Below are 16,801 nucleotides of genomic sequence, written 5' to 3' on the forward strand. Positions count from 1 at the left end.
TGCAAAACTCCACATCTGGAGTGGAAATGCAGGTCTTTGAGCAGCTGTTGCTGTTAGAAGAGGAACCTGCCCTCTGAGATGAGAGGGGAGATACCAAATAACAAAATCAGCCTTTAGCTAATGACGGCTATCAGCAACAGACTGAGAAAAATCCACAGAGCTCTGCTGTATCTTGAAGTCCAACAGGCCCAGAGTCCATAAACTGGATTTCTCCTGCAGGTGCAAATGGCATTAAGTCCATAGCACTGGAGTAGAACTATACAGAGGTAAAATCCTTAAAGCATGCACTGTGTGGACACCAGGTCTTGGGTTCTAATGCTTTCACCCAAGAGACATGCTCCTATTGGGCTTTATTACCAGCTAAAACAGACATACACAAAGATGTCCATTAGCATCAGCAAAGCAACCTAAAAAAGCTCTTCTTTTCCATGACTTACCTGCATGTGAAGCCTCAGGCTTCACTTCTGCACCACACTGCTTGAATGACCCTAGCAGAGACCTGCTGAACAGGGTAACATGCACACCATCACAAGGTATCAGCCCTGTGGTGTGCCATCTGTGAGCTGAGGCTGGAAACACCCAGGGGATTTGGGAGCAAGTCCAAAAAGCACTCATCTGCACCTAGACCCCTATATTACAACATCCTGTCCAAGGTGAAACCCCAAACCCTATTGTACAAAGGGTTTTACCTCTCCTACTAAGAGGTTTGATCTGTATCCCACAGCCTTCTCAGCCACAAGCTAGAGGGAAGGCAGGCTGTCAAGCATGCACACTCAACAGCCATGGCTTAAATAGGGTATTTAGTAAGAAGATATTCAACACCTGTGCTTGACGTGTCTGGAGTGCCTGATTCAGGAGTAAAGGCCACATGCTTTTCTGATGTTCACATTGTACAACTGTTTGTTGTGCAACTGAGACCTCGAGGAGGTTTTTCCTTTGCTTGTTTGGCCAAATACAGAGTGACTCTGTATTTGCCCAGCTCCTACAGAGGCACTGACCCAGCCCAAGGTAAAAAAAAAAGAAAAGGCTGGGCAAAAGCTAGTCCTTTGTCTGTTGTCACCTCATGCAAACCAAACACAACTCATGCAGGCAGCAAGAGAGCATCCAGTGCAGACTGAGCTAATAAAAGACGTGAAGAGAACTCCCACTCTGCATGTTTTCAGGCAGCTGTTCTGTGTAGAGAGGAGCACTTTAGTCACCATTCTCTTCAGCATGCCTCTGTTCCTTGCAAGTGAATGGAATGATCTATTTTTACTCTCAGAGGTCATATGGAGTATAGGTTGACTTATTTGTCTTAACCCATCTCAGTGCTTTGTTACAGATTGGCTGCTGCCAGCTGTCATCACCCCATACATCTTTTAAAATCATCCTGAAACTCCAAGCCAATACACATCTGAATAAAAGGGCGGTTTCCTACCAGCACTGGGCAAAAGCCCCACTAAACTTTTAATGCACTGCAAAATGGCCAATGGATCCAGACCTTGAATCTGCTTTGATGACAGCCATAAAGACCTCCCTCAAGACATTCATTAGGGCTGCATTTCTAGCCTTATTAATACTGTATGAAACAAAGGAAGATGTTTTGATTCATTTCACTCAACAGCCCATGTGGCAAAGGCATACTGGTGCCAGTAGCAAGCAGGACCCACAGGCCTTGTGTATATTTCAGTGTTGCAGTCCCGTGAACCGATGAGCTGATGTCCCTTGACCTGGTGACTCATTCACTCTGTTAAGCCATCAGAAGCTACCTGAGGAGTGCCTGACCTGGCACAAGATGAGCAGTGGAAGAATTACTTCCCCGCCGCCCATTTGTCTGTAATCGGGGACATGCAGGCTACATGCAGCAAAGCCACATCAAGTGACCATTTGCAAAGCATTTAATAATGCCAGTGACATACAATCTCTCTGCTTTCTAGTTTACTTCCATGCTAGCAGTGCCCTCCTCAAGCTCAAAAGGTCACCAAGAACGGGGAAGAAGTGTGAACAGGAACAGTTACCTAATGAGCGTGACAGCTTTGGTTAGCAACCTTTATAATTTTACATTGTCTTTTGCTAGCCATGGGAAAATACACCACTGCCAATCTTTTTGCTAACTGATAATACTTTTATTAGAGAACTTCAGAAACTTTGCATTTTTATAGTGCTTAAAAAGTATGGTAGCATGTGAAATTAAGAAGTGTCATCTGGCAAGTGTGTTTGACAGGAAGAGAAATTCACAGCAGAAGCAGATGGCAGTTAGCAAGGGAAGGGGGTACCCGAAGCAGGATAATCTTAAACTGACTGTTCAAATGTATTTGCACTACAGGTGGACTCAAGGTGATTCAGTGACTCAATGTATTTAGTGACTCATTTTATCTTGTTCAGTATCTGTCAGAAAAAGAAAGCACTCTGGGCAATGTATTATCAAGAGTCTTTCTGCCTTTCTCTGCCACGCACACACCAATATTATCATATCCTTAGTCTAGAGATTTAGGATGCCATTTAATTGGAAAGTAATTTATATACAAAGGAAAGTAATGTGGTTTTAGCATAATTTCCTGTGGTAAAAAAATGTAAGAGGGAAGAATAAGAACTGAATTATTTTGACTACGTTTCAACTCCTAAAGGACTCTCAAAAGAAAGCAATAAATGTCTATTTCATAGCATTTTGTGTGTATTTACATAGCATATAAGTAAAAGAAATTAAATTCAATTTCTTGAGAGTGCACCAAGTTTCATATATCTGAAGTCTACTAAAAAATGGCATGCTGCAGTCTTACAGTCTGCTGTTCTGTTCCTGATGAAAATCACTTCAGCATCAGAGCTATCAATTCCTGTGTCTTGTACTTGACTTACACCAATGGAAAGGCAAACCTAATCTGATTTGAGAAGTGAGATTAGTAATAATCACACAGAAGAAGAAAAAAGCTTTACCATACCTATAAAGCAGAAAAAGCAATCTGATGACAAGACACTACTGTTTTCTCTGACCAAGCAATTGAAACCAATTTACTTTAAAACACACACTCTAAGACAATAAAACCAACTCACCTGTCAAGCAGATGGAACAGAGAGGGCTAGAATCTGAAGCTAAAAGCTAGAATAATAATTAAAAAAAAAATTATCTGAAAATCTTACCTGCACATCCTATACTACATGATAAGAATTGTGGTTAGTTCTAGCTGTGCACTGTGTTGAATCTGTTTCCTTTACAGGAATTTCCTCTACCTCACTGTCATCATCCCTTCCTTTCTCAGTTTTGCTGCGTTAGGTTCAAAATTTCCGGGTTGTTTTCTTGTAAAAAGAACAGGGGAAAAAACTTTGCCTCTAGTAAAAGATCAAAGCCTTTTGGGTTCTAAAATCTTCTATTTACATTGTATGCAAAAATGTGTTGGACTTTTTCATTTGCTTCATTTAAGAGGAGGAAGGATAAAAGTTGATTTCTTCTTTGCCCAAATGCTGCCACTAGATGGTTCAAAAAAGCGTGTGATCTCTGAAATCTACAAGAGAACCACACTCCTACCCAGTTTTGAATAACATTCACTATAAAAGCCGAGTTCTCCTTACCCTTAGCCTCCTCAGCGACCTTCCAGTGGGCACTATAAGGGGACTGTGACACACTATTATTTTCTTTCTGTGTCATCCCAGTTAAGACTTGGTTACCCAAATGCAGCTATCTGTGACCTGCCCCTTGGACCTGCTAGGCTTCAGCATATACAGTCCCAGCACGGTCCAGCCCCCCTTCCAGGCTTCCTGTATGGATGTGAAACACAAAAGAGGCTCCATGGTGACTCAAACTACATAAAAGCATCTGAGAGCACCTGGCCATCAGTTCAGACTCCAGTTCTCCCTACTTCAATAGAAGTTATCTAAATATATAGGTCCATCAGTTTGCACCAGACTTATTTCAAGAACTTGTTTCATCTTTCCTTGTGTGAAGTTCACTCTCTTTAGTGAAGATTGGGTCAATTACTCAATTTCCACAAGAAGCTAAAAAAATCTTTTTGCTGTATAACAGAGGATTTCAATGTTGCCTGTTTATGTACACATTCCTTTATGCAATGATCAGTATTAACACTTGATTCTGTTGGGTTTTGAGCATTTGGAGATAGAGGATTTGTAGTCTCAGCTTCCACCATGTATTTAGCTCTCTGCTCTTTCCAGAACAGAGCCCACTGATGATCAAGCTTGGTGATTGCCCCCTAAAATATTTTCAGTGTTTTGCTCCAGTACAAACCATTCATTCGGTTTATAGGTTACAAAAGGCTCCGATGTATCTCTGTAGATTTCATTATAAAGAGTAAAGCTTTTTGAAGGTGTTGTTTCTGACAACAACGAAAAAGGCATTTTACTTTCTTCTTCCCCTGAAGGAATTACAGAATTCAACACAGATAAAATCAAGCCCATGCCACTTTCAAGCCATTGCTCAGACTATTGGAAAGAGAAGATGGTTCTTTCACAAAGACACATCTTGCGGACACAAAATATACTTCATTAATTTTAAGTACTAATTGTCCTACTCTCCAAGTAATAAGTTTATTACATTCAAAAAATTAAGTAGAGCAGTCCAGCTCTCAGAGCAGATCTTAGAAATACAACAGAAGCATCAGTCACATAGAGTGTTGAAAGCCATGCTGCCAGAAGACTGAATGGTGTGTCATACTGTTACTACACTGGATGAAAGTCTTGCCAAATAGTACCAAAAATTTGTCTGAGCCTCTGCTCCAGTTCACCCCTTCCCCTTTTGTAAAAGTAGCGTATGTGCTAAACAAGCAGCTTCACATCCTTGTACTTCCCAGGTTCATAATAATCCTTCACCGCTAGAGCAAGTTTATAAAGGAGAGGGGAACACCTTCAGAACACCTTCCCTGCTTCGGCTCTCTCTTCCCCCTCCTCCCCCTCACTCACTCACCCTCCCGCTCACACATTTAGTGTGTTTGGTGCTACAGCTCCAGGAAATTGCGCTTCCCCACCCCTGTGGAAAGTCAAGGTGGGGGTCCATACCTTACCTTGTCCATCTCACTTTCGCTCCAGCACTTTGCCAGACAAGAAGCAGGGGGGGAAATGCACCATCTTAGTGTGTATGTAGTGTAGTCTTACAGTGATGGAAGAATTACATCTCTTTAGTATTCTGGTACTATTCTGGCTTAACACATTTACACATCACCTCCTCCTCTGCCCAGCTATGGTTAACACCGAGTGGGTAAGAAATTTTCCGCTCTGATTATCTTCTACACTGAGTCAGTGGTGTTGGTTCTACTATCACAGGAGGTGTCTGAACAATAAACATGAACGTCTGTCCATTTTCTACAAGGTTATAGCATCAGTGAAATGGCATACAGTCAAGGGGGGGCTTATGGAGCGGTGGGGTAACTCACCTATTACTCCTCTGTGAAATAAGGGAAGGTGGTATTATTTAATACAGATTTGCTGCACCACAGTGCATTCTGCCTTGGGCATCAGGGTGTAATATGGCTAGTGCCACAGAAGTACTTTGGATTTGCTAACAACTAAACAGATCGCTTGCCAACAGAGACAGAGCAAAGCAAGTACACACAACCATTTCACTCTCACAGTCTTCAGCAGTTAATTAGAAAAGATTGTCTAGCACCTCAAATTTCACGGATATTCCTCCTTGCCCTCCCTGATAGTCTAGCCAGCTTATTGCATAGTCTAGCCTGCTTATTGCAAACCAAGAAGCATAAAACTGACAAGGACGCCCATTGTCATATTAGGGGTTTTCTTTCTGAAACTTCCTGTGCTCCAGCACAAAATTAGGTCAGAATAGTTTCCCCATTACTCCCATAGGAAACCTTGCTGTTCTAATAGCTTTAATGCCCGTTGTAAATTTATTCATGACCACATGTCCTTGCGTGAATACCATTCCTTAGCTTAAACAGCTCTTCTTTCTAGTGCTTTTTCTTTTCCTGTCTGCATTTCTTGACAATGCTACTGCTCCTTTTCCTGTTCATTTTACAAGTCTAAACAATTTAGACTCTCCTAGGACCCCTTCACATGATCCCTCTGGTGATCCTCATGGCTCTGCCTTTGCAGGTCTCAAGGTCTCACTTCGCTGGCAGCACTTCAATGCTATTTGGATTGTGTTGCTTGACTTTCCTTCATCATGCTGGCAGCTGGCAACAATCCTGAGGTTCTCAGAAGTTTTAATTTCCGAAGTATGAGCTCTTTCCTTGTAGTTAGTTCCCAAAGGCAGTATCTTCTTTAAGTACTACATAAATAAATGTGCTTAATATACTACATATTAAGGCACTATACACAGATAGAGACGTTGTTATCACAGCTGAGCTGAGTACTTAGGCTTGAGTCTCCAGCTGAATGCCTGAATTCAGAAATGTGGTGTACTCCATAAAGAAGTCCCTCAAGAGATCTCTTTGCCATGAATATTTAGATTATTCCCAGGATTTACTGACAGCTAGCTCTTCACAGACACAGTCACTTCTGAATTTGCCCAATTTTTCTAAAAAGTCAGATTCATACAGCATTAAAAACAGCTTTGGAACATCTTACGGAACAGCATTCCTTCACCATAGTGAAAAAAACTCAAACAGCTACAATTTTCTTGCAATGCATAGTAAACAGTTTAGTAACCATATATTGAAATGAGGTCTGCAGCACATCACTTAAATTGGCTTAACCATGGGAGTAGTCAAAAGAATTAGAGCAATAAGCTGGGAAACTATTTGATTAACTTTCAGAAATACCTTAAGCTACCAGTGTACTGAAGTGTACCAGTGTACTCTGCTATTTTTGTATTTGATACTTAATAAGCAACAAATATATTACACTGGGCTGTGGGATATCTTGCTGATGTAAATCCTATATCTCACCAACAGAGGCCAGCTGCAAGATCAAAAACTGCTATCAATATAAGAGACAAATCCCTGTGATGAGTTCTTTGTATGTTTAGCTGACAACGAAACTAAAAAATGAGACTATTGTGGTCTGCCTGCAGCTGCTTTCACTGAAGTTCAGGAAATTTGGATTGTTGAATCACAGGAAGCTGTCATGAGTTGATCAAAACTGGAATAGATTCTTGCTGAGTCTTTTTTCCATTTTGCTACTAAACCAGAAAACTGTTTCCCCAAGAATGCAATCACATTTTCTTTTTCAAAACACTGAATACTTTTCAACTACATCACAAGTATCTCACTAGAAAAGGCAACATTTCAAACATTTTATTAAATATTTATAGGATTTCATGACGTAAAAGTTGCTTCTCCTGTGCAAACCAGACCATAGTAATCTCTACAAAGAAAGCCTTTTTTTTTTTTTTCTTTCTCTGAGAAACCAATAGTTAAGGACAACTTCAATATATAACCACAGTTGTACAGTAACCTTCCAGGCCAGACTCATGCGTCTATCTTCATGTCTGCTAATCTTTATTTTCTTGCCACTTTTCAATGACCTGAGGCATCAGTCTACCAGTTTCTGGATGTGACACATACAATTCTGGACCATCCTGCACAAGTCAACTGTGTATTTCCTTTAGGTCTGATATCTCCAGCATACCCTAACCTTGCTCTGCACACACAGTAGTCATGTGCCCAAAGTGCATCCCTGTCGGAGCTCTCCTTTTTGTACGACCGCAATGGTTATGTTTAACTTCTAGTTTGGTAAACAAGCTACCAACAATCTGCTTCTGTGCACCTCTTGGAATCATAGAATCACAGAATCATTTAGGTTGCAAAAGACCTGTAAGATCATCAAGTCCAACTGTTAACCCAGGACTGCCAAGTCCACCACTAAATCTTCAGTTGCTCTGCAACATAACCAGCAAATCTTGCAGTTCCCTCTGCCCTCTAGCCCTTTTGCAAATCTGCTTTCTTTATGAACTGGAGAGTGGTGGAAGAGGCTCTTAAGCTTGTGTTTAACCTTAAGCTTGCATACAGAGCAACACAGCTGTTTGGGGCAGGGGGGCATTTACTCCTGTTTCACAAGTTCTGCCCCTCCTCATATTTTTGTAAAGAATGCAGATGGTAAAGAAGGAACAGAAGTGCTTGTAGTAGGAAGAAATTAAGGATGTGGAACTAGATGTAGTTTCCATTTGGAAGGACCCCTTCACTCAAAGAACCTCTCCAGAATTGGTGCAGACACTGAAGATGGACACACAGTTCAGGGCACATGGACAACTATAATTCACAAACCTTCTACATTTCCAGGACTTTATATGGTACTACACTATAGTATTGATACTATATACAATAGTCCCAACTCTTCCCAATGTTTATGTTCAAATTATCAACAGACAAGAAGACCTCATTAAAACTTCTTTTTTTCCAGCCTGCATTGTGTGTGGTAGAAAGGGGTCAACCAGGAACAGTAAAAAAATGCAGACACAAACTATGCTCTCCCAGTCAGTACCATGTTGTAGTACATGCAAGAGAGACAAGAATCTTCAAGACTGGTGACTTACAACAGCTATCTCCTCACAGATCCCACCTGCACCCTCCTTTGGAAAATTACGTACTCCGATCATTTGTTTGGATTTTCATTTGTTTAAATTGTTCTACAGTACAAATGAGACTTTTATTGCTTGTGGAGAGCAAGTCTAAACACTCTCTTGCTATTTCTTGGATTTTTTCTTCTTACTATAAGTTTAATTTTTGACACTCACTGCTGTCTAACTGCAGCAAAAATGGAAGCCACAGATGTGGAGAGGATGAAATAAAGTTTTATTAAGTGCAAAAATGGAACAAAAAAAATGCAATATAAATCACAGAAATTACCCTTTATTACCTTAAACCAACCATCATGTGAATTCACATATAACTTGACATATACATGATCCAGCAAATTGACACAACCAGTCTATACAAGTCCAGTTAACATCTCCTTTTCTCTAGGGACCAGTAAACAAAAAGCAGGTATTTCTAAACCCAGATTAAAGTCAGTAATTCAGGATATATGAGCAGTAAGAATAACATCTGGTGTTAAAATGAGTATGCATATCGTTAACTTCCCTTGTCTCTCTTTACCACTGCATGGGCAGAGGATCAGCTATAGAGATCAAATGACTGTCATGATACCATTCTGTGCAAAAATACTTGCCCTTTTACAGATATTGAGTAGTTCCTTGTACTACATCTGAATGTCAGCTTTCTGGCATTCAAACAACTCCTCTGTTATTCTGTAAAACCTCAGTGCTGTCAAATCCTATATGGTCTCACGGTCTTCCAGGTACAGCTTCATGAGATATAGCAGGTACATGCAGTCACATCATTTCTCTAAACGGAGGTGAGGGGGCATTCATGGCAGATTCAATCTCAGTTTATAGCAGCTGATTCTCATAGATGGTAGGCTCAGTCCACAGCTTTTAACAAACCATGTGCACTATCCATATTCACATGCGTAGTGTAACACATTTGACACTTTATCTTATTGGGCAATACGCTGATGACAGCATATGAAAAATGATGGGGCTGAGGAGCAAGTTTAACACCTCAGTTAAGTACCAGGAAAGTTACTAAATTTTCTGTCAGCTGTTTGGCCAAGAAATGGATGTGCCCAGTATGTCTGATGGCGTTTCTGAAGTAGGGGCAATCACTAGTCCTACAGGAGAATGTTGAAACTGGTCTGTGATTACAAATCACAGGAAACACTGGTACAGAAGAACTGAACCTTGAGAAAGATTTGGAAATGTGAAGAGACACATATCTACAGAGCAGAAATCCTCTTCAGTAAAATCTTAAACGAGAGAACATCTTTTGCCTAACTACCATATTTCAGTAGCTCGTTAGTTGCCTGACAGAAAGCAGGAGACCTCTTGGAGCTGATCTGAAGGACACCACAGATGCAGGCCTTACTGCTTTGCTCCTTGCCATCTGTGTGTTAACCTGGCAACTGTGTTGTCTCCATTTTGTAAATCAACATTCAGCCTCTACTTTTACCTGAACATCTGTCAGAAACTGTGCTTTTTTACAGAATATTTGACAAACAAGGAGGTATTTCATTCTCATGAATCTTGAGATATTGCCATGACACTCAGAAGTCCAATTATGTTCTCAAGTGCACTAAGAAGGTAATGCAGCTCCATCACTACAGCTGCATGAATTAAGTGTCAGTGTCAAAGAGGTGCCTCCTTAGAACCACCATTAGCTGAATGCAAGACAGATACTGAGCCTTTATGGTCTCCTAGCGAACTGACAGATCTTCCAAAATGATTCTCCACTGATTTCTTCCCATTGGTGGAGGAAATACAGTTCCATTTTATCCAGGAATTTATGTCAGAATCTTATCTTCTGATGGGTAACTAATAATAAGGGAGGAGTACCATGGTTTTGAATGGCAGTACTAACTTAGTTTTAAAAAACAAAGTACAAGTGTTCCAAAGGGTTAGAAGTATATGTACAGACCAAAGATCTCACTTCCATGTAAATCCCCTACATCCCTCAGCTGAAGACAATTCAGGGCATATTGTAGATATCAGTATCTATGACCAAAATACTATTATCTCTATCCCATGCACCTCTTCTCCCTGCCAAAATGAGCATTTATGGTATTCTCAGTGAAATAGGAGGATGGAAACAGTCTTTACCATTCCTCCAAATAATTCCCATTTGGCTTGTCCAGACCATGTACAACTCAGTAGTGAATACTGTTAGCCCAGCCAAATCTGCCCTACTCTTTCTAACCTCCCTTTTCCCTGCTTTCACTTGACTTTCCTGATTGACATTGCCCAAAGCCTGCACGCCAAGCTCTCTAGGGCAGGAACCATTTGGACCTACTCCCAAGCAGAATCCTTAACAATATACAAAATAAAAAACTAAGAGCATCTAAGTAATAATACTTTGCAAATACTGTTAAATTTATTGAGAGACTTCAAAAAGTATGCAAGTATAACTGACATAATTCTACATTACTGGAAAATGTGAAATAAACATGTTTTTCATTTTGCTTTGTGCCATGCAGTAAGTCCTTAGCAGAATGCAATTTCTGCTCCTTGTTCAGATTGCTGAGGAAACTCTCTTTGGGATAGCATTTAGCATTGGGGTTAGCATTGTCCTAGCCACTGTAACAGTTTTTACATTCTTCTTAGATCTCAGACTTTGCCTCTTATGAGCACTATCATCCCAAAGTAAGTGTGCAGTTTGTATTTTCTATTAGTTAGCAAAATGCACAGTTTTCAGCAGCATCTTCTGTCTCCAGATTCGTTTATATGACTGCATTACAGTCACAGCCCTCAGTGCGTGGTTGAGTCACTTCTGAACCTAAGTCAAAATTATTATAATGCCCTTTGGTGTTTATCTTGGTAGGTTTTGCTGGCATCAGGTACCGAAGGTTCTTCCAGAATCTGGAATTCAAGGGAAGAGATTTATCCTTTTTCCACTTCACAACCCTCTTTGAAGGTAAAAGAGACAGTGATTGTGGCAAGAATTTGTAGTCACTTATAGGCATATATTCAATTAATATGATCTTAGTTTTTCTCTCAACTAGGGCTTTATGCAGTCCACTCTCAAGTTCATATATAGCTCTGTCAGAAACGTAGTTCTGGCTCAGTATAATGATTAATCTTCGGCTTTTGTCAATAGATGAATGGATATCATCAACAACCGCTGCAAATTAAAGATAAATGTGTTATTAAACTAAATTGAAAGGACAGCCACTGAGTCAACTTACCCTTTAACAATCACACATGTACCAAAAATGTTCCTCTTATAAAGTGACATCATGTAAGCATCCTGTCCCTATGAAGAGATTAATACACATTGCAGATTAAGAGTCTGCAAGAACTATCTCACGAATGGCCAAAGCTTTGTTCTCTGGGGCAGACAAAAACCTACATACAATATCCAGCTACCCTAGACAGCTGTCTGTCAGTAGTCACACAGATAGAAGATGACAGCAAAATTTATTTTTCCTCCAACTAGAGATCTCTTTGCTCTTTTGTAACAGATACCATTGGAGTGATTCCACAAAAAACCACCAACAGCAACCTCTCTCTAAATATTCAGTAGCCCTCAGGTTACACTTTCCTTTACATCACCAAATACCCAAATCTATTGCCAGTAATCCAAAACTGAGACTAGCATGTGATGATAGAATGAGCTCCAACTGTGTTTTAATTCCATGACTTTCGTCATGACAAGCCATGACTGACATCAAATGGTGATACCTTTCAGACACCCATGCACCAAACTGAACTCACACACACAACTTCCTGTGCTTGCTTCAGCACCGTGGGACAAGATCTACAGAGACCACAGATCTAGAAAACATGCCTTACAGGGAAAGGCAAAGTAAATTGCAGGAGTAACCTAAAGAAGAGAAAACTGAGAGGAGAAGGAGGCTGACAACAGTATTACAACACACCAAAGTACATAGAAAGAAATACTCTGTTTTCCATAATGGTTGAGACCACAGAAAAGGAAATAAGCTCGAACTATAGGAAGGAAATAAGCTAAGACTACTGAAAGAACCAGATTGAACACTTCAAAAAGCCTTTTTTTAATACTTAAGGAGAGAGAATAACTGGGAAAAATGGTTTGGGAGAGCTGTGGCAACTCTCAGGTTAGAAAAATATGTCAAGAATGGATACAAGGAGACAAGATCCTGCCTTGTGAAGAAGGCTGCCTGACCTTACTGTTCTGTGTTTTCAACAATGAAATCCTATTCCTCAGCTGGATCTTTGTGCTAAGTGGAATCCCCCCAGTATCTTTATTCCAAGCATCTGCAAAAGGCCATCTATCCATAGGCCGTTTAGAGAAACAAATTTCGATTTTCTCGTTTCTATTTTGTTATGGAACCCATTACATTCACAAAGTAGTTTCAACCCCACCACAAACATACAAGTTACCTGAGATTAACTAGTACCAGAGACACCAGCTGCTTTGTGCAGTAAATGTGAGTTCATTTTTAGGTGCCTGCTCTCAGTGAAAGCAGGGCAAGAGCACTATTACTTTGAAACATCTGACATCTTCTGTGTTCTCACCTTAACTTTCTCCATGTGAGCTTTCTCGTCTGTCTTGGTTCTGTGTAATTAAAGATGTGTGTGTGTATGTGCCTAGGTGTATATGAATTCATAAATATATCTATAGAATATTTAAAATGTGTGCATGTGAACTTTGCATGCACATGGTCTAGATTAGATGAAAAATGTAGCATTTCAATGCACATTTGACAGAATTCCTTCTAATTACAGACTTTTACCTTTGTGTGAAAATGATGTGCTGATTTAATGAGCAGAATATTCAATACACTTACCTCCTCCAGGGGATATATCCCTCTCAAATATACATAACTTGTACCCAAAGTTTTCTTCTAATATCATGGGTAATATCTTCAAAGCAAATTCTCGCTCTTCTTCAGTAGGAGAAACACAGTCTTTCAGGTAAGACACAAATGCATCATATTCTTTTCCATCTGGAAAGAAATCACCAATTGTTGGCTTGTTAGCAACCATTAGAAATACAGTATCTGATCCACCATTCTGGTTTTCAAAGTTATTGTCTCAGTAGCAAAGCATCTAGAAACTCCTGCTCTTTCCTTTGATACCCTGAACAGTCTGCAAACAAGCAAACAAAAAAGATCCTGGATCAATTTAAATTTGATATAAAAGATTCTGATAGCATTTGGCAAATACTTGAAAATAACATATCCTTTCTACATTAAGGGTTTTTTTTTTAAAAAAAAAACAGATTAATTTAATCCGTTAATGTCACATTTGTGATGATCAAGAAAATTGTGTCTGTAACCTGATAAGAATGCTATTTAAGTGATATTGCAGATTTCCACATTTATTTTGCTCTTTGTCTATGACTATTAAGTATTTCTGTAAAATGGGTACTGGAAAAGCAGAATAAACTAATTTATTTTTTAAGTATAAGAGTACACCATGGATATGACAGAACAGAGTGCATCTGGACAGTATCTGACCATGTCTTTTCCATTACCTGCTCCAGAGGCAGCTTCTTCACTGTGTTTATCTGCTGTTACTGCCTCAGGTGTATAACAAACTCACTTAAGCACCTGACCATCAAGTTCTCTTTTACATATTCTTTGCTGTTTCTATTCACAAAAGTCATTGATTTATTTTTTCTCTTCCTCAAAGATGATTGTTTTGTAGACCCCACCAGAAACTATTTTGTAATCAATACACTTATTTCCGAGTTAGCATTAGCCAAGTCATACCTCCAGCAGTGTCATCTTTTCTACATATGTGCCTATAAAACAGGACTAAGTCGACTCTAAACATCACACAGATGAACACCACAGCTACAGCAACACATGGAAATAGCACAGCAAGGACCATTCCGGTTGTAAATATGTGCACAGGCAGATCTCGGGCGTACCCTGTAAAACAGAAACCCAGGAAATCATAGCCTTAATACGGAGTATTATATGACAAGATTACTGTGTTCAATACTGACAGCATCTTGAAATCACTCCAAAAAATCACAGTGTTGATGTGAATCCTTTCCTGCTAATACTTCAAGCACATATGCATGCCATTTGCCCTGAGATGGAGAACTACAGAACATGGATTACTGTGAAAACTGGAGAAACAATCTTGCATGCATTCACGCACCTTCCACTTACATAAATAAACTATATGTGGGATCAAGACTGACATTACAGACCCTTATAGATGTACGAACTGGTGGTCACCCACTTTTATGATGTTTTTTCTTCAGGTTCTTTATTATTTCCTGTTATTCTTTGCCTTTCACCCCTCTCAGTCCATTCATAACACTCCTTAATCTCTAAGTCCCATTTAATACCTTTGGCCAAGGTAGGGTTAGTGGGTTTTTTTTCCTGTCTCTAGTCCCTTTCAGGTTTTGGTGGGTTTTTTTCTTAATTATTATTCTGTTACCTTTGTCTTTTTAGTTACAAATACGTATTTTTAACACTTAAATCTTTGTGAAGTCTTTGTGAAAGCACTGTTAAGTCACGCTCATTGTGGTCTGTATTTCATTTGCTTTATTATATGCATCATCTTTTTACTAGTTTATTTTCACATATTCCCAGTGAAGCTTGGAAAGGTCTGCAAGAGATGGAAAATAAAAAGGTAATGTCCATTTTCCATGAACCTCCAGGCTGCCTGGACTATGGTAGAGTCTAGGTAGCTTTCCATAGCTAGAAGAAAAGAGTCCCTGACAAGAGAGAAACCATCAACTAGAACATTTCAGGAATTATTAGGACTATAAAAGATTGGTCTTTCCAGAGGATGAAAAAAACAAACAAACAAAAAACCAAAACCAACCAAACAAACCCTCAGATTTTAATTTTAGAAAGAGCTGCTTAATAAACAAAGTGATCAAACAGCAGACTCTGGGCTGCACTGAGCTTTGGGTACTTAACCCCTGTGATCCCACCAATCTGATCAGTAGGAGAGCACAGTCATGGGATCTAACAAAGTACCACCCAGGGATCTGTCAGCCTCCCCAGCTGTGTCCACAGCAGCATCAGTTGAACTATGGAGCCCTCACACAGCTGCTCTAGCAGATATGGCAGCAACCCCCTGCTGCCCCTGTCTCAGAGCAGGAGGAATCACCCAGGGGGTTGTTAGGTCCAGCACCAGATGGACCAGGGCCTCCACAAGCACACAGAACATCATGGAGAGATGTCCTGAAATCAGTACCCGGCCCTCAGGATTGAGAAGGCTGGCATGATTAATAACTATGTCTGAGAAGTGTGATTCATAGATAATAGCATACTTTTCTTCAGTTTCACATTTTTTATTTGTGTTCTTCCATCAGCTTGCAACATGCAGGTGAAATTATGATGGATGTCCCCTTCCGTTACTTCTTTAATCCGCAGTAGCCTTGTGACGTAGAACTTGTTTCCCAGCCTGCAACAAGGAGTGGTGTAAGCAACACTGTACAGATAGTACAGAAACCTACAACCAGCTAAGAGGCAGATTTTGAGGAAAAAGTTCAAAAGTAACCCCAGACAGGATTTACTGAGTTTACAGTTCCACAAGTGCAGGACATTATCACATACAAACAAAAGTGCAGTATTTTCAGGAAACCTACTGTAATCTTTTGAACTCTTCTTCACATATTGAAGGTTCGTTCTCGGGGATACCTGTGCATTTTTCTGGAAACTTGTCATTAATTAACCAATAGAGGCTGGCATCTTCTTGCATATAATAACTCAAGAAACCTGTGCAATTGAGTATCTCTTCTTTACCTAAACAAAGCATAACATAGGAAGACCTAGTCAGAAGTAACAATCATGTTCACAGTGCAGTAAAATCTCAGCTTTCCAGGCAACATATCCCATGAGCTGTGCTCCTTTCTGGACTTCATAGTCCCTGCACGTTTCATAGGTGTTCCACCTGCACTGGTGGTAGCTTCTGCAGCCATGCACAGGGCTCTGCTGCACCCTGATGCAGTGACAGCCATCCACTGTTTTCTCTCAGATAAACTGTCACAGACAGAAGAGTTCAAATAGGCCAGAGAATTCCAGGATTCAGAGAATACAGGGAGTTGGACTTGGTGATCCTTGTGAGTCCTTTCAACTTGAGATAGTCTATGATTCTATGAACTAGACAGTTCTACAGGCAGAGAACAGGAGAGGACAATCCATCACTAGTGGGCCAGGTAAAAATAAGTAACCGCTAAGGGGAATTATAACCAACTGATTATAGTAACTAAACTATACACTTTTGCTCAATAAAACCAAAACCTGTTAGAGCCCCTGCTGAAGTCTCACAGAAGAAATTCTCACCCCAGCACCACACCTGGAAATCAGCATAATCCTGAACATATGAACAAGCCAGTCAGTCAGCCACTTCGTACCATTTCAAAGCACGAGTTGGAAGTGACAGGAAACACCTCATAGAGTCCAGTTAACTATAACA

General features: G+C 40.1%; 1 protein-coding gene across 5 annotated transcripts in view; it reads right to left on the bottom strand.

The window, feature by feature from the left end:
* IL18R1 (interleukin 18 receptor 1) overlaps positions 1–16,801 on the bottom strand; it is a 52,915-nt gene that overhangs the window by 15,221 nt on the left and 20,893 nt on the right. For 4 of the 5 annotated variants that reach the window (XM_056327851.1, XM_056327850.1, XM_056327848.1 and 1 more), the window contains 4 exons: positions 15,972–16,128; positions 15,654–15,787; positions 14,128–14,289; positions 13,201–13,359 (listed from right to left, as the gene is read on the bottom strand). In XM_056327851.1, coding sequence (XP_056183826.1) covers positions 13,201–13,359; positions 14,128–14,289; positions 15,654–15,787; positions 15,972–16,128 — 612 coding nt within the window. Of the gene's footprint in view, positions 1–8,649; positions 11,553–13,200; positions 13,360–14,127; positions 14,290–15,653; positions 15,788–15,971; positions 16,129–16,801 lie in introns of those variants that run through there. The other variant, XM_056327853.1, reaches the window with a different exon arrangement.

Source organism: Falco biarmicus, chromosome 2 (assembly GCF_023638135.1).
Source record: "Falco biarmicus isolate bFalBia1 chromosome 2, bFalBia1.pri, whole genome shotgun sequence".
NCBI classification, from domain to species: domain Eukaryota; kingdom Metazoa; phylum Chordata; class Aves; order Falconiformes; family Falconidae; genus Falco; species Falco biarmicus.